This window comes from Protobothrops mucrosquamatus, unplaced genomic scaffold (assembly GCF_001527695.2).
Source record: "Protobothrops mucrosquamatus isolate PMUCROS unplaced genomic scaffold, P.Mucros_1.0 scaffold65, whole genome shotgun sequence".
NCBI lineage: Eukaryota > Metazoa > Chordata > Lepidosauria > Squamata > Viperidae > Protobothrops > Protobothrops mucrosquamatus.
The window spans coordinates 292,801-311,957 of NW_015386443.1; the positions used below are offsets into that span (position 1 = coordinate 292,801).

General features: G+C 34.4%; 1 protein-coding gene across 5 annotated transcripts in view; it reads right to left on the bottom strand.

Moving 5' to 3' along the window:
* Positions 1 to 19,157, bottom strand: part of CSDE1 (cold shock domain containing E1) — a 37,488-nt gene that overhangs the window by 15,525 nt on the left and 2,806 nt on the right. The window contains exons 2-16 of one of the 5 annotated variants that reach the window (XM_015812052.1): positions 15,857 to 16,252; positions 15,062 to 15,221; positions 12,818 to 12,967; positions 10,811 to 11,009; positions 9,775 to 9,884; positions 9,320 to 9,412; positions 8,837 to 8,934; positions 6,025 to 6,106; positions 4,900 to 5,028; positions 4,312 to 4,437; positions 3,933 to 4,145; positions 2,216 to 2,356; positions 1,973 to 2,131; positions 967 to 1,074; positions 267 to 442 (exon numbers count right to left, since the gene is read on the bottom strand). In XM_015812052.1, the coding sequence (XP_015667538.1) occupies positions 267 to 442; positions 967 to 1,074; positions 1,973 to 2,131; positions 2,216 to 2,356; positions 3,933 to 4,145; positions 4,312 to 4,437; positions 4,900 to 5,028; positions 6,025 to 6,106; positions 8,837 to 8,934; positions 9,320 to 9,412; positions 9,775 to 9,884; positions 10,811 to 11,009; positions 12,818 to 12,967; positions 15,062 to 15,187 (1,910 nt within the window). In that variant the 5' untranslated portion in view covers positions 15,188 to 15,221; positions 15,857 to 16,252. The remainder of the gene's footprint in view (positions 1 to 266; positions 443 to 966; positions 1,075 to 1,972; positions 2,132 to 2,215; positions 2,357 to 3,932; positions 4,146 to 4,311; positions 4,438 to 4,899; positions 5,029 to 6,024; positions 6,107 to 8,836; positions 8,935 to 9,319; positions 9,413 to 9,774; positions 9,885 to 10,810; positions 11,010 to 12,817; positions 12,968 to 15,061; positions 15,222 to 15,856; positions 16,253 to 19,157) is intronic. The other 4 variants (XM_015812057.1, XM_015812055.1, XM_015812053.1 and 1 more) reach the window with 4 other exon arrangements.

Genomic DNA, 19,157 nt, shown 5'->3' on the forward strand with positions numbered 1-19,157 from the left:
GAAAAAACAAAACAGCATCAATTCTATATATATATCATCTGTGGCTAAATTTGTGGATAATCCAATGAATATAAATCAACGGGCATTATGTTAGTGAATATTCACTCTTTATATAACTGGTAAAAGTGCAAATGTTATATACTTTTCAAAAGAAATATTGTAGCTTTAAAAAAATGTCTTGTAAAGAGATTCTTTGTGGTATGTAAGAGATGCCACAAAGACTACATTTTCACGTAATATAGTCAGTCTTTACTAGTATCACTTGCCTGTAATGGAAGAAGATCTCCTTATCGTGATTGGCTGTTTCAATAAACCCAAAGTTATCCTTGAGAGTTGCAACATATCCCAAAAGTCTTTTTGAACTATAGTTTCTACCAAGCAGTCGAACAGAAGTAGCTGTTTGCAACCCAGTTCTTTTTACTTCACAGACTGTAAATTCAACCTGTATAAAAATGTTACCTATTAACAATGATAATGCTTTTTGGGAGGGTTAGACAGGTTACATGTACTTTAGGAGTAGTTTATCTCCTATATGTTTTCCTGCCTTCTGAAATAAAATGGCATATGGTCCTATTAGATCTTTCCTGACTATTCCCACACTTTTATTTTATCATTAAAATATCAACCAAGGAAAAGTTAGAGGCCACTTGTCTTACCATTTAACTCTATCAAAATAAGAGAGGTATTTTTATACAGACCAACTTTTATAATTTAATTTTTTATTAAAGAAACTCATATAATTTGAAGATATTAGCAAAATCTAATTGTTATCTACACTTAATGTACACATTTATATATGGGCCACTGTCTTATAATTTTAACTTTTATGTGCAATAATCATAAGAAACATAGGATTGACAATATTTTAAAGATATACAACTAAAATAGCCATGATTAGTTATTAGCAATACTTGTACAGAACAAATTACAAGAAAATATTCCAATAATTACTTATGAATATATTACCTTATCTCCTATCTGAGGAGAAGTAGATCCTTCCACATCTTTAGCCTGATAGGGAATAGTCAATTTTTCTCCACAATCATCATAAGCAATTATTCCCTCTTCAGCTTCCTAAAAGGGGGAGAAGCAAGAATGTCAGAAGTATTGTTCTTCAATTCATCCACTTGGCCAGAGTCTAATAATAAAAACATGGTTTAATAGCAAAATTATTCGGTACCAAGACAAAAAATGCAATTCAGGATATTTATTGATTTTATATGACCTTTATTCTATAACAAGTATCTTTACTGCTAACAAGAATACACTAACATTGAAAATGTATTGTATATTTAGCCTGATCATCCAGGTAATTCAAAAACTCTGCTTCTGAAAAATAGATTACTAGTTTTCTTTGATAAATGGAACCTTTATTAAATTAAAACAAAAGCATTACATAAACAATTGCAAAGAAAACAAAATCTTATTCACCAACATCGACTTAGAAAAGGACAATTATCAAATGAGAAATGGGTTTATTTATTTAAATTAAAAATATCATTATGGCTAAGGTAAACTATCCTGAAATTCTAAAGCTGAAATTAAGAATATTGTTCCACTTTGCTCTGTCTCAATTCTCTGAGGCAATATAATGTTTAAACAAGTATTTCTGACACATTAAATATGGTACTGCAGTGTAATGTATTTATAGTACAACATAAGCTATGCACTTAAACTTATATTATTTGGTTTATTAATTTGGGAGGAGGGAAGAATCCTGATCTGAAGCGTCACCACCACCAATCAAGTCCATTCCATTAGATGTAATATACATTTATGACAAGCATAGTTTCTGTGTCTATATACCAGAAAGCTGCAATGAACAAGAGGCATTAGACTACCTAGATTTGTGGTAATAGTGGGGGCAATATCAAGTTTTCATCATTTTTGCATATAGAGTAAAACTCAATTAAATCTTTTCTGAAAGGCAATTATACAGAGTTTAAAAAGGGTAGGAATAAAACAGAGGTACCTTTTCTTTGCCTTTATTGGGACTAGTGGATTTGACAGAAGTGGCTTCTTTTTCTATAGTGCCAATAAAACGATGATCTGATTGGGTGTGGAATGAAACTGTGCCCTTCGGTAGTTTTTTAATCCTTATAGCATGATTTCTTTGAGCAGACAGCATATCCTGAATGGAAGAAGCAAGTTATTACCCAAAGAAGCAAAGCTTCCCAAAGCTTCCTAAATTCTACATAATTATGATTTTACTTACAGGAACAACAGTAAATTCCACTTCATCTGAAATGTGGAGCTGGTTACCATCTAAAATTTCACTGAAGTGAAAGAACATGCGGGCATCTCTATCAACACATTTAATGAAACCAAAGCCATCCCTCATTGCAGCAATCACACCCTATAAAACAACAGATATTGTTTATCACTATGACACATTCTTATTACGGGGTAATAAAGGCGTTTGGCCAAATATCAATTCATATTGAAAATGAAGCAAAAAGTAAGACAATTTAGTTAAACAGCTAGGATAAAAACTGGGACATAAAAAAAGCCCGTACCTTTAGTTGTGCAGGCTTAGGCTTAAGGCCTACGAACACTGTTATGACCCTAAGTAAGGTGTCCTTTGTGTCCTTACTAAGCTCCTAATTTAAGCATTTAAAAAAAATATTATTGATGTTAATAGACCAAAAGTCTCAACACTGTATTTATTTCTAAGAATATATCTGGGGCCTAGAGGCATTCTTAGGAAATAAAAATGATGGTGACTGTATCCCAGCTCTTTGTTATGAAGCATATACAGTTGACTAGAAAGAAGGAAAATGAACAAATAAGGATGATCATGACCTAGGGCAGGGGTGGACAATTAATTTTCCCAAGGGATGACTTGAGAATCTAGGACAGCTGTGGAGGGCTGCCATCGCCCTCCCATCCCCGACCATCACTGCCACAGGCCAGACAATGACAACCAAAAAGGGCCAGATATGGCTTGTGGCCCATAAAATGCTCAGATCTGTCCTAGGGTAACTAGGTTTTTACCAAGGCTGTTTGTATATATCATTTCAAAAACCCTGCAAAGAAAGCCAGTTTTATTATCCAAACAATACACCTAAGCTGAAGCTAGAAGGATGTTGCTTAATGACACTTAATCAGAATGTGGTAGAGAAAAGTGTCAAAGCAGACTTCCCAATTTGAATCTAATCTCCTAACCTGTGCAGTATACCAACTCTCCAGTAGCCACATATTTTTACTATGTTCAATTCAATCCTAATTATAAGGGGCCATTTATTTCAAATTACATTGCTTCTTTAGAACCCAGTTAAGACTAGTGAGCTAAATAGGTGGGAATACATCCATGCAAATAAGAAAAAAAAATACACATCCATCTCACAAATATACCATAGTGGAGTGAGTAAAAACCATTAAAAAGGATAAAGACATGTAATGGAATGCTTATTATTCTAAATGGATGCAAAGCAAAGCACATTTTATATATAGCAAGACTTTAATTTGCAGTTTAGACACTGATAAACTCCTTGGTGCTCTCTGAGCTTGGTTGTTGTCTTGCAGATGTTTCATTACCCAAATTAGGTAACATCATCAGTGCTACTGATCAACTATAGATGATGTTACGTAGCTAGGATAATGAAATGTCTGCAAGAAAACAAGCAAGCTCAGAGAGCAGCATGGACCCCTCATTTCAACCCTGAGCTATTCTCTTTTATTGGTACTTATAAACTCCATGTTTCAGTTTTTTGTAACTTCTGCTCAAGTGCACAGCAATGCATCCTAGAAGATATTTCCTTAAGAATAAAAGCACCCTGAATTTATTAGGTGTTTTTCTGACCTCATCACTACATTCATCACTGTAAGAAATTTGGCACCATGATACAATCCTAGTAATACACCCACATAGCTAAAAGGTATTATGCATTACATTTCTACATATTCTGCCACATTTCTTATTAAGTTCTTACCATTTCTCTAGCCTCATTAGTGACTTGAAAAGTATTGGGAAGAACTTCAATATTAGTGGCTCGTTCCAATTTGTCACGCCGATCTGTTGAAATGTTGAATCTAACGTGGTCACCTTCCAAAAGTGTCACCTTTGATTTTGTATCTTTGTCCCCAAATGGAAGTTCTTTAGGAATCACAAAATCAACTTTTATGCGTCCAGGTAATGGGTCATTCTAATTATAACAAAGAAGAAATTGAGATAATGCTGATTGTACTCAACCTTCTTTTTCAATTATTCCCTTTTAAAAAATATTTTCGCAAATAGCAAGCATAATTCACTAGTCATTATTACCACATATATCAGTCCCTTATAACACACATTTAAAAAGTGTTTGTTACCTGATTTTTGTTGGGTACTTTTGGAATTACTTTTGTTACAGTTCCCTCAAAGTGTTCAATGCTAATATCTTCAAAAATAACAGTTCCTTGAGGCAAAAGCCTTACTTCAGTTGCAACTTCTTTACCCTATTAAAAGAATATTATTTAGTTATTTAGTTAGTTATTTTTCTGTCTTTATTGTTTTTATAAATAACTCAAAGTGGTGAATATACCTAATATTCTTTCCTTCTATTTTCCCTACAACGACCCTGTGAAGTGGGTCGGGCTGAGAGTGATTGGCTCAAAGTCACAGTCAGCTTTCATGCCTAAGGCAGTACTAAACGGCTAGGATAAAAACTGGAGCCTCTGCCTCCTGGTTTCTAGCCTTGTGCCTTAACCATTAGACTTAACTGGCTCTCACTGAGATCATTAAGAAAAAATGATCAAACGCATGCAAAGCGTACAAAGTCTAGCAATAAGTCACACACACATGCGTGTATATGTGTGCACGTACATACAGGCAGACATATAAACCAGTAAATTGTATTAAGTTTAATTTTTAATTGTATTAAGTTTAATATAATTTAAGTGTATGAAGTTTACTCTTACATTTCTGTCTTTGATTGTGAACTCCACATCATCACCAGGCTGTAAGGCTTCTAGGTCACCTTTAAATTCACTATAGTGAAAGAATATCTCCTTTACAACATCACCTCTCTCAATGAATCCAAAGGCTTCCTAAAGGAAGATCACAATTATTTAGCCAAAATGCCTTCAAACATTCGTTAAGTTCCCTGATAGATCTAGTCACTACAGGTAGTCCTCAACTTATGACCATTCATTTAACAATCATTCAAAGTTTTGACAGCGATGAAAAAAGTGACTAATGATTGGTCCTTGCACATATGAGTGTCACAATGTCCCTGCGGTCATGTGATCAAATTTTGCTTAATGGTTCTGGCAAAAAAGATTGTAAAATTAGGCACAATTCACTTAACGGCCACATCACTTAGCGACAATTCTGGTCCCAATTGTGGTCATTAGTTAAAGAGAAAATGAGTTTTAAAAAGATCCACAGTTAGAGAACATGTATATATGATCTCAAACTCCAATGAACATTGGAGCTACATTACATAAAATGCAATAATCAGTGGGCGACATTCATACACATGCACAAAAGTGACAACTATAATATTAACATTAACTATTAATTTAAAATGTTGTATACAATGAAAAAAGTAAAATACTGTATAACCATGGATGTAATCTCTGAACTGTCTATAGTCCCTCATCTTACTGTGTTCCGTATGCATTAGCAAGGACAAATGGCAAGTTAGTGGCAACATTACTTCTGCAGCAATCACATGCTGGCACAGTATCTGCAACAAGGTAGAATAGTGGCAGGGGAGATTGGGGGCTTTCATTCACTGGAGTCACTCTAGTGGGATTTGAGATCTGGCAATGCCATAAACCTTTGAGTCATCATGGGCTGCACAAAACAACCCAGTGGGCTACATGTATGAAACCCCTGCATGGTAAAAGGCATAAAGGAAGCTTTCTTGGATACAATACAGCTTATTCCCAAGCAAAAATATATAGGATTTACAGCTTTAGAAGAGATAAAATAAGAAATAAATTTCCTTCAAATTATTATAGTTTTATACTGAAAGTACAAACATATCAGAATTATTTAACTCTATTACATGTAACTAAACTTAGTAAAACATTCCTTACCTTCATGGCACAAACTACTCCTTGACATCGAGCTTGTTTCTTTTTCAAAAGCATAATATTCCGAGCACTTACAGCACCAGTACTAGGAAGAAAGTAAGATTATATAAAGATGAATGCAACTCACTTATCTTACCAACTACAGAGAATCCCTCTCTAATTTTGTATGCAAAATCCAGATATAGAAACAAACCTCGTTATAAAATAATCTTCAAAAGGAAGTCCTGCTGTTAATCGAAATCTTTATTTTAAAGATCAATAAATGTATTATGAAATAACCTCTTATGGAATATAGTATGGTTAAGAGAAAAGCATTCTAAATTTAAAATAAAATGCTTTGTGTTTTGGGAGGTTTGGGGGGAATAGCACAAAAGGTTGTTTTATTTTCAGTTTGTGAATCCGTTGGAACTAACCATAATCCATTTTTATTTAGAAATATTTATCTTTTGATTTTAATGCTTTTAATGCTGTAAGCCATTCAGAGTCACTTTGAAATGAGATGGGCGGCAAATAACTAAAATAAATATAAATTCTGCAATAGTGTTGTCTACAGTGATTTGAGCTTCATCTATATCCCACTAATAGATCCTGATTAAATAAGCAACATACAATACGATGTACTTTACAGTACTAACAATAAGGTTTTCAACCAAATTATTGCTGTATCTGTTAAATCAATTCCACACTTGACTTGAAGACATTTTGGCCCATATCACTTCAACTGATTGATATTTGGGGGTTGTCTTCTATGAACTGCTTCCTACAGTATTGCTACAATACTTCAACTGGGTTAATGTCAGGACTCTGACTTAACTGTTCTAAAAATATGAAATTGCTTCTGCTTTAGCCATTTTGTTGTGTATTTGCTTTTGTGTCTATAATTGTTGTTATGCTACTATGACTCACATCTGTTTAAGCTACAGCTCAGGCAAGTACTTTACAGATGGATACTTCAGACATTCTCCTGTAGAATTTGCTGGTACCCCCCAGAACCTATTGTTCCTTCAAGGACAGAGAAATGATATCCAAATAATTTATCCATCAGGATAAAAAAAAAATTGTTACAATGCACTACAGGTAGACCTCACTTAACAAGCACAATTCAGATGAGCAATTCTATCATTGAGATATCACATGATGGCAACTTGTGATTTTACCACCAGCTCCTCCTTTGACTCTTCTTGTTGGAAGGCAGCTGTGAAGCACACACAAGATGACCATGCACACATAGGAAATGCCTATCAATTGCAAAGGGTCTGAATGTTGATCACATGACCAGGGGGATGCTGCAAAGTTTTAAGTGCAAGGGCCTGATGTAAAGTTACCGTTCTTGTAACTTTCAACAATTGCTAAACAAGGCAATTGTTAAGCACGCAACACCTGTATTTCATTTTTTACCCCAAACATATGTCATTAATGGTTAAAAGTTCCAGTGTTTAAATAGCCTGCAGGATCATTGCTGGCAAATATGAGATTATGTGTCTTCTAAAGATAAATTGCTTCCTTCTTGGTTTCCTCTTATGCTCACCACTCTTGTTCAATATTTTCTTTATACAAGATTAATAAACACTGATATCTGAATGGCTTGCAACTCCTTTGCTGTCACCTTGAGGGTCTCTATGCTTAAGAACTGTATGCCCTGGTCTTATAATAACTTGGATAGTCACTCCTGTAAGAGTAATAATATTGTATTTTTTCCATTTGTATAATATCTGCTTAAGCACCATCTGATAGAATAATAATAATTATTGTTAATAATTGATAATAGTTCTGTAATCCATTCCAGATTCATGAGTACTGATTTCCCCCCTTTTTTTGAGAGGTCTCTTCTGACTGGACATATGCCTGGAGAGTGGTATCTGATGATGGCAACCTGTGTCAGGAACAGCAGACTTCAATGATGGCAAAGAGCATGTATGTTAATGATTGGAGAGGACCACTCAAACTGCTACATAAACATCATTGCATTAGTTAGAATTTCTAACTTAACCTACTCCATTAAGAGAGTTATCCTAGGGCAGGAATCAGCAATCATCTTCTGCATAGAAGACCAAAGCCATGTCATTGTGATCTCTTCCTCATGGCTTGCTCTAGCCAGCACAAGGCAGGGGACTTGTCCCATCCACACTTAGGCAACTAGTAAAACCATTATCAAATGCCTGGCTGAAGAGATTATGAGTGCTTAGAATAGCAGCCAAATGGTCAGTTTTTCTCTCCCTTTCTCTCACAGGCTGGGTGGATATATTTGCTTTTGGGACTATGGGTTGCATGATTTTGGATAGCAGGTTACATCTGGCCTTCAGGCTAAGTTGCTGACTCCTATTTGGTTTCACACATCTTTTCTAACAGCAAATGTTGGTTCAGTGTTTTCAATACAAATATGACATAGTACACAGTTTGGGATACTATTTCTTTACTCAGCTTCTCTTTATTCATAAATAAGGTGTACATGAAGTTCTAGTCACATTTTAAAATAAAATCCTGCAAAATTATAGATAGTTCTAAAAGATTCACAAACTTTCTCTCACAACTGAGCCTTGGAACAAACCAGTCATTTCCTATGATTAGAAAGCTTAGAACAAACTAGATGTCAAATTGCTACATCTTTGTTTGAAAATTATATTCTAAGTTTGCATCTAACAAAACAGACAATAAATGTGCTTTATCAATTACTGTTCCAAAATATACAGTACTATATCCAAAAGATGAATGTTTCAAAGTTTGTTAACCATGTTTCAAGTAAAAATACATTTTAAAAAAGAAATCTTAGCATTCCATCTAAAATGATTTAGTACTATACAAGATATCCACTTACTGTTTATTTGTATCAATAATAAAGTTTATTTTGTCTCCAGTTTCCAATTGAACATTTCCTTCAACATCTTCTGGGGTGTAGGTTAAGTAGAAGACTTCCTGTAAATTATAATTTGGTTGCATGAATATTTCACTACCATATTTAAAGTGACAGAAATTATAATCTCCAGGTTAGTTTAAACATGAATTTTGGAATTTAGAAAGTGGTCAGAAATTTACAATATTATAGAATTTTATAATAAATTCCAACAATGGAGTTGTTTGCTAATGTTTTAACTGACCTTATATTCTAATCTGTATTTTGAAAATATTTCATAATTATAATCAGTATGCTAAACTTTATGCATTTACATATCAATAGATTAATAAGCAATTTAAACCTTTGAAGCAAATACATCTTTAACTGTCTATTTTGGTAAGTATTTTAGTTTAAACTACACTGGAGGATCAGTGAAACATTTTTTAGTAAATACATAATTTTTACCCCATTACGTTCGTAGCATACACTCCCTGTTGGACTCTGACCCGGGGCAGCTGGAGATTTACTCTCTAAGTTGTGAGGAACAGCACACACAACCTACCAGTCAAAAAAAAAAATCCATTGCTAATTATTTCTAGAGGCACCATTATGCATCAGACTTCTATAACACACTCAGGGATGCATTTAACAGGTAACCCATAACAGTATGCCATGCTGCAAAGCTTTTATCTTACAGTACTTTTATCAACTGTAAGAATTGTTCCTGGTTAGGTAAATTTCTTAATTTTTATGTGCTTACCAAAAGGAGAAAAAAAAGCTTATTTGAAAAAAAATATTTTAATGCAACTAAGGAGAGGCATGCTACATTTAATTCTATCCTTTTCTGTTTCACCACAGCAGCTGAAAATGGCATGCATATTGAAAAGAAAACTAAAAAACCCCTAAGAATAGGCACTAACTTGTCCATTTATTCGTTCTTCAGGTAAGGTCTCTGTTTTTATCTTCACCAGTTTAATTGCAATCGGTTTTCCAGTTCGCCGGTCAGAAGATACTTCAAATTCAACATCATCTATAAACAAATTATATTTATAATGTAAAGGCTTCAATTTAGTGGTAAAACCATGTCAAGATAACTTCTAAGTCAACAAAACACACAATTTCAAAAAGCAGTAACCATTAAAAAATTACTCTAATTTGAATATTTAATAGCAACTAAAATCACATAATATAAGGCTTCATAGGTTCATTTACACTTAGTTAATATGAAAAGCAAATGTGATTTTTAAAATAACATCTATACTCTATTTAACTTTCTGATTCCAGGGAATTTGTTTCACACTACGTTGTGTACAAAAAAATGTTACATAATGTAAAAAATAAAATAAAAACAACAGAGATACCATACCTCAAATTTCACTATTGTCAACATGTCCCATAATATGCATTCTAATATAATGCAAAATCCAGACTCAAAGGCTAAAACCTATGTTGCAATGCACATGTATATGTCCAGAACTTCAAGCAGTTGTGTTTCTTCCTAGCTACCTAGATGACATGCCATGTCCTCCACAGCTGAATGCAAGTTCAAGGCAAATTTAAGGTGTTCCCAAGAAATGTAACCTGTGCTTTCAAGTTGCTCTAAATCATACTTTGTCCTCTGAATCTTTTGAATCTTTGCAGTCCTAACATATAACCATTTCTTGAAGCAACACAGTGAAAGATACTAATAGGCAAAACTATTGCCATTTCTCATCTTCTCACTTAGAAACCCTAACTAAACCTTATAGAATGCTCTCTCCAACATGCAGTATGAAGAATAACTTTTAGAAGATGTTCTGTCATATGATTAATCTGATCTCATTATTAACATTTGAACTGAAATTTGATTTCACTTCCATTATCTGGCTAATGGTTCAGCCACTATTGTTTACAGTAGCAGATGTGTCTCTAGCATTCTCACATACAAGGACAACCCTCTACTAGTTAATTAATTACCTCCTACTTTAAGCTCCTGTAGATTGCCATTATACTGTGAACTGTGGAAGAACAGTCTAGCTTGCCGTTCTGAACACTGAATGAATCCATAGGAGGCCAGCAGTTTTTCAATAACCCCAGTTTCGCGCAATCCTGCAGAAGTACCATTGGGGTACCCGTTGTGTCCATTGTTATGGAGAAGGTTTGGATCAAAGCTCATCTGGAATTAAAAAGAAATGTGTAAGTTCCTCTAAGAATATTCTCTTTTCCTTTCATACTGTTACTTGTTAATTCTGGAAAAATATAATGTAAAAGCCGATGCTTAAACATTATCAAATAAGTATGTAGGCTTCTAGCAATTTGAACAGATTTTGTGTGATACTTTTCAACACATCGAAATAATAACTTTGCACTGAAAGTTATTTGCTATTATATTTCACATTTACACATATTAAAATAAATTTCAAGTTACCCATTAACATCATTTGACTTTGCCAATGGAGGTAACTAAGAAAGCAAAGCCACAATGGTTACTAACAAATGCAATTTTAAGACATTTTCCAAATCAAATTAATATCAAGGCAATTTCCATAATTTACTCTCTGAACATAGCTAGCAGCTTAATATTCATTAAATTTCAAAGCCAATTGTTATGTTCACTGAATTTAAATACTTTTCTATCCATGGAGATTTATTAAACCCACAGAATATAACGAAAGTTTGAAATTTTAAGTTCTCATCAACATGTTATAGTATTTTTTTAAAATCACACTTTCAAAAAAACTTCAATCTGTTTGGCTATCAAGTTAAATTAAGTTCAAAAAGAGGTTAGTATCAGAAGCTCCCTGTAAATATTTACAGTAACCATCTCATGCAAGTCAAAGAGTTCAAGGCAAAGCAGTGCCAAAATCATGCATACTGTTCCTCTGTATTTTACGCAGTTTCCTGTGTATCTGTTTAAGAAAACAAACTAACATTCCTATAACCATAAGGAGCTATTAAGTATTCAGAATTGTAAACGTAAGCAGCTTTGAAATCTACATTTGATGAATAGTCAATTACTCATTAAACTGAGACTGATCAAATTGTTTTAGGGTTTTTTAAAAAATATTTCATTTTAAAGGAGAGGGTTGTCTTTACAGACAATGCTATGGATTAATTTGGCATGTAACGGCTGCAGATACAAAGATCCCACAACACAGAAATATTTAAGAGTAAATCTCTTCAAAAGTATAGAACTTTCTGATTAAGTGTACCTTGGAGAGTTGAAACAAATCTTAGATTTTTTTTAGTCGAATAGCATAGGAACTGATGACAATGTGAAATGCTATTGTCAAAAAGTAAGAACAGAAAGCCTCCATACATACATAAAATTACTAATCCAAAAACCACAAATGTATAACTTACAATTCAGGAATAGCATCATAAGATGCAACTTTTTCCTATGGAAATCATTGTTTACAATTTTTTACACCATCTTATTGTTTCCTATTATAAATATATCAAACAGACTTTAAGCCATTTGGCAATTTCAGAGATGGTGTGATTTTTGTAGAAGTTAATCTGCTGAATTGAAAAAAAAAAAAACCTGATATTTGACAAATGGTCCCATTTAATCCAGAACAGCATGAGCTGGATTAAACTCCATACCACCTCCAGAATGACATGATTGACATCATCTAGAGGAGAAAAACAATAATAATTTTTGCATATGCTTAGGACAGAAGTCTTTTCATTTTGTTCACATCTGTAAGCCAATAAAATAATGTTTAACATCTTTGAATGCATAAAATGAAAATACAAATGTATGTGTAATATCAGGCTTTCATAGTTTCTAAAACAGATACAGGAAAGCAACATTTGAGAACTCAGCAAGTTTGCCATTGGTATAGATGAATTATACTCCTTAACCTGTTGAGGAGATTTAATACCAGTGAGGTTAGAAGTGAGAACGTATGCAGAGAAGAGTTAAATGCTAAGGATTCCCATGCTAAGATGGCATGTCTGTCAATAGGTGCCCTGACTTACAGATCTCTGATAAAGGGGGGTCCTCTTCGGTTTTTTAGACCCGGATGAAGTAGAAGATGAAGAAAAAGGTAAAGGATGAGAAGGAGGGGGAGCTGCAGGAGGGGGGAGAGGATCTGATGACACAGTATAATGGTTCTCCATCTCATACAGCTGTGATAACATAGTACACAGTATAACTAGTCAATAATTAGCACATCTTTAGCAATATCCAATAACTATTAAATCCATGTTTCAAGAGACTTAGCTGGAAATCAAAAGCAGTCAATTTAGATATTGTTCTAGAATTAGTGTAAATGTATGAGCAAGCTCTATTTCTAGGTCAGTAATTTCTTTCCAACAATATTCTAGTTTGTTTATATTTTCAAAAACCCAACATGTGTCACTGGGAAGAAATATATGCAAGTAGTGGATTGAACTAAAAGCTGTACTACTTCAAATATCCTTGCACTATGGCAAATAATATACTTATCTATTATTTTTCTTTTCCATTTTAAAGGAATAGCATAACTATGAATTTGAGAACCATTATTAATTTTACTGGGCTACGAAAAAAACCCAAACAAAAACAAACACATACTTATTATGAAAGTTGTGGCTGAAATTTTTCAACTGAATAAAAGTCTCAAAGACTTCAGTAAGTAATAAACAGTGTAAATGAAGAGTTATAATTTATTATTTATAATTAAGATACTAGTCTATTTTCACATCACTATGGAGACTACCATTCCTATTTCCTCAATCCTTAATTTAGGGGACAAATCATAGAAGAAACTGAATATCAGGTACAAGCACTTTAAATCTGGTTAATTGAATTTAGTCTTAGGAAGAATGGCAAGTTAACAGCAAATCTTCAGTTCTTCAGCAGCTTAAATATACACAGTATTAAGCAAATATCAATTGTATTGTACATAGATGAATTCAAGGGACAATGCTGTATCACTTATTTATGGCCTACATACTAGTGAATGTATCATAGTAGCAATATTAAATCATACAAATTTGTTGGTCATGTTTGTATGCCAAAATCCATAATATAAGACATTTCTACATACATATGCAACATAAATTTTAAAAAGTTTAGGTCAGTAAATGAGGCAAAGGCCTATATCCTAGAATGATCCTTGTATTAAAACTATGAAGCTGCCTTATACCAAGTCAGACCCTTGCCCAAGCTAGCCCAGTGCTATGTATTTTGACTGGTAGCAGCATCCATGGTCCTGAGCAAAGGTCTTTCCAAGTCCTCTGCCAGATATGTTTTTAACCAGGAGATATCAGAGACTAAACAAAGTCATTTTCATGTGCTCTATCTCTAAGCTAAGATTCCCCCCCCACACACACACATTTCTGAAAGTTCAGTTTCAACAGTTCTCAACTATTAGTAAATAAAGTACTAAGAAAGGTGACTCATACACTTCAGGGTCATGACTATCTTATACTTTTTTTAATAAAAAGCAAGTCTTCAGAAATGTTAAGACTGCTCCCTTCCACAATGTTTTCATACGCCAAACATAAGAATCAAAATGCACCTCTTGGATGAAGGCTATCGACTTAAACACCACTACATTTTAGTGATTACTGGCCAATTTTAAAAAACTTGCTGGAAAACCAGCATAATTTCTGTACTTGTAAAGGACCATGATACAAAAGGATTAAATCAGTGTTTCTCAACCTTGACAATTTTAAGGCATGTGGACTTCAACTCCCAGAATTCCACAGCCAGCAATGCTGGCTGTGGAATTCTGGGAGTTGAAGTCCACATGCCTTAAAATTGTCAAGGTTGAGAAATACTGGATTAAATAATAACAAATATATTTGTTAAGAGGTGAAATTCTTATATAAGCAAATTTGACAGGTGTGGGCACTGCCTATTTTCAACTGGATACTTTTAAATTTTGAATCTGCATAGGATGTGACATCTATGTTCCAGGGTAGCTTTGCCTTTAAACAGCTGGAGAGGTAACCAACTGCCCTCAAACAGGAACTAGGCCTGGCACAATGACCAATGAAAAGAATGATTGGGAAAGAGGAGTGAGTGTGAAATGATTCAAAACTGAAGCTAAGGATATTTTAGTCTACTCATAACTGGCATGATTAAAAGGCTCATAGGTTGCAAAATGAGCAGTATTTTCTGCTATCTGCAAATTGGCCACACTTTTTCTTTTGCTCAAAGGTTGTTATATCACACCATCTGAGCTAATTTGGCTTTACCCTTACGAATATTGCTAGTATGGCAAAAGAACTTACTGATTGGCCATAAGGTGATAAATTCAGTCCGACTGGAGATGCATTGCCCAGGTTGGCACTAACGTATGCAGTAGGGGGAGAAGACGGCATGGAAAATTCAACAAATTCTTTCCAGGTGCTTGCCATATTTTTACGCCTGTTTCAACTTAATTTTATAATGCTGCATATAACAAAATCAAACAAGACAACCTTGTCAATGTACATCTGCCACTTATCCAGTGTCATTAAAAAAAGCTGCCATTGTGGCAGCTTCCTAGAATATTAGACAGGAAGGGACTGATGTGCTAGTTAAGAAAGCATTAGGTTTTTGTTTTTTAGAGGGATTCTGAAATGAATAACACAAGCTGGTTGGTAACTGAACTCATGATTACTATTAATGCGTTATCTTTACAGCAGAAAATTCACATTTAGCCTACCAGCTTATGAAATGGAGACTCACTGACCGATACCAGTAACTGGGAGAAGGATATGGAGAAAGTTTGAGATCCAGATTTATAGCATTAGAGTAAACTGATTTCAAAAGCGAGAAACTGAAAAATAGTAGCAGAAAGCTTAATGAAATAGTTACAGTAATAAGACTGCATTCCATGGTTAGCTCAACAAATACAACAAAATGGCACTTCTAAGGAATTTCAATAATTTAAAAAGACAAACGTCATAGCCAAATGTTAGATATGGTTTGATATTTTGACCAATGAAGACAAGATTTAAACAAAATGATTATTTAACTCATTTTATATGGCACTTTTAATTCGAAATAAATATATTGCTGTTCAACACAGTACATGGACCAACCTCGCAGTGATATTCTAATATTGCACTTTCAGTAGTATTTGCCGATTCTTCGTTTCAGCACACGTTTCAAAGTTTGAAGATTGCTATTGTTAAAAAAAAAAAAGAAATAGCAAGAGACAAGTGATCTATCAAGCTAATAAAGAATAACTGGTGCTGCCCTGGGCAATTTCAGCACAGTACTGAAGAAAACAAAGACTACTAGCAGCGTTGGGACGTGCTCTTTTGAAGCTGTTGAGTAGGCACAAACTTCTTGTTTCAGATCAAGTGTTGTGTCTTCAGTGTAAAGTTTACTCTTCTTTGGTCTTGTTTTGTTGTTACGATGTAATGTGTTCCTTTCCTGATCTGAACTTGAAGCAGCAGTTTCAGGTGGTAAATTCTATTCTGTTACACTTCATACTGGAGGAGAAAAAGGATAAACAAGTTTATTATGATATACATTTTAGATGTTTCTGTACCTCATGAATATGATTCCACCTCTGAGAAGAAAAGTTCCTCACAAGAATTTCAGACATTACTAGTGTTTTAACCAAACTTCATGGAATTCAATTAAAAGCAAGTGTTGCCAATGCACTGAATACAAACCAATAAAAAAAACATATTTTACTGATTCATATAGAACATTTACCCCAAGAAACTAAAGGCATATTGCTCTCAAATCTCATTTTAAACTCATGTCAGCAGATTAGGCAAATGTATAATGACTGATCCAAAGTCACATGCTACGTTTCATGACTGAATTGGAATTTAACTTACGTCTTGCCAATTCCCATCTATCACACTATCAGGATTTTTAGGTGAATTTCGCTATTTACTAAATATGATTATGGTTCACAATTTTCTTATTTGAAATTTAAATGTCCACTTTTTCAACATAACAGGTAAAAACAAGATTATAAATTTGAAACATTTTCTAGAGTCAAGAAATGTAGTATCTATAAGAATCAAGGTAAGTGCAGATACCCAATCCTGTTTTTATAAAGCACTCAACTAACTACGATCATCTACAACTTGACCATAATTGATTTTCTTTTTTAAAAATGTCTTGTCTGGGGCCTTGTGTTTGGTTCATCAAGTCCTTAGAAATATCAGTATAAAATGAAACTTTCAAAAAGATTGAAATTGAACCCCCGTTTTGCAACATGGAATGGCTTGGGATATTTTAGGGAAGGTCTCCCCTAAATAATAAGAGAAGAGTAGAATATTGGTAACAATATAAACAGAAGACAGAATTAATGGTAATAGCACTAATGAAGAAACCTCAGGTTCTCTATATAAATATATATAGTTCAAGACATACATTTTAATACTGCAAACAGCTACTGAGATAGTCAGAGAAAATTCAGAAGCTGTTTACAAAAAAAGGGAGCAGGGGCAGAAGTATTCCTTGAGCTCTGAGAAAGAAGGCAGTATTAGGCTGGCTTCTCACTGAGATACTTGGTTGTAAGAGTAAGGGAAGAGAAAAAAACAGTCAGTTAATTAACAAAATTAAATTCTGTGGTGGCATACATTTTCTGTACTCATAAACACGTTTAGGTTGCTGGACAAGTTATTGATCTTCCAGCTATTGTAATTTTTCTATGAAATGGGTATCTTCTGTTCGAATGTTTAGTGATAGTTTTGTGAAAAATAAAGACCTTTATGGTGGCATCCTTCTCATATTCTAAATTCCAAATGCACAGAAAGTGTGGGGACATCTAGTGCAGGGCTTTTCAACCAGTGGTACAGGTACCACCTGTGGTACATTGGCACCTGGCAGGCGGTACGCGACCATCCTAGAAAAGTGGTAGTGGGGGAGGGGAATGAGCTGAACTGGTGGCAGCACCGCACAAGCCTGAGCAAGAGAAGGCTGGAGCTGCAGGGCTGTCAGGGCTCAGCGGAAGCGCCAGGATCAGCACCAGGCTCCAGCTGAGCCCAGAAGAAGCACCGATCAGCTGGAATGTTGCAGCATTTCTAGGGTCTTGTGATTTACATTCAGATGCTTGGCAACTGATTCATATTTATGACGGTCACAATATCCCAGGGTCATGTGAAGTGACCAAAACCTGCTGCAACCACCCAGCAGACAGGGGGAATAAAAACCAAACACCCCCCCACCCCCGCTGCCAATCCTCAACAGAAATGCTCACAACAATGAAAACCTCGGAGGAAGAGCGCCGCTGGGTGGGCAGGCAGGTGTCTTGCTCAGCTGTGGCTTGGGGGGCACTTTTTTCAGTGCCATTGTAACTTCGAACAGTCACTAAGCGAACTGTTGTAAGTCGAGGACTACCTGTACTTTATCATTTTTTTCCTTTTTTTTTTGGTCATCAAGTTTTTGACACCTTGCTAGGCGACTGGTGGTACTCGGATATTGCCATATCCTAAAGGTGGTACAATGGGTGAAAAGCCCTGATCTAGTGCTTTAAAAAATAAATCTATTTTCTTCTGAGAAAATAGTTGATCTGAAAATGCTGATGTTCAGTCTGCAATGTACTATTATTGGCTATTATGTATACTAATAAATATTACAAAAAAGCATAACTAAGTAGCAATCTGAATATAAATATATTTTAACCTAATCCCTGTACTTAATATAGGTAAATAAAGTTTATCAATACATTTAACTAGTAAAATGTTTTACTAAAAATAGTTTTTATGCTGTGATTCTATATTCAAACAGGGGGCAATGATATTACAGATAATTTTATTCTCAAAATCTATGTCCCAGAAAAAGAATATTTTAAAAGAGGCAGCCCTTCAGAAACTGTTTACAAATTTTCTCTTCCATGCAAGTATGTTTTTCTTATACTCTATGTAAAGAACAGGATGCAGGATAGGATAAATTATGTTTAATATCGAAGGAGTTTTCCGAGCACCCAACAATCAACTGGGCAAGTAATATAGAATGCTGTTAAGAAACAACTGAGTCATTTAGCCAAAGGAAAGGGTAAAATATTTAAGATTATAATCTGGAGAAGGAAGTAATCAGAAACAAATGCTAGGGAACAGGAAAGAAGAAAGAGGACTCCTCCAGTTTTAAAACAGCCTTATATCTTTTTCTATCAGCTCTGCTTAGTCCACTTTATTTTGGGAGGAAGATAACATTTCCAATTGGAACTGCTTTCATATGTTACTGAGGAAATGCCAGAACAGCAGCTTTTAAAAACAATCCCAATAATTAAAACTGAAAAGTACCCATCTTCGTATTTTATTTATCCCATCTTTATTACTTTTTAAGTAACTCAAGGGGAAAATATACATATTTCTATCTCCTATTTTCCCCATAGCAACAATCCTGTCAGGTGGGTTGGGCTGAAAGTGATTG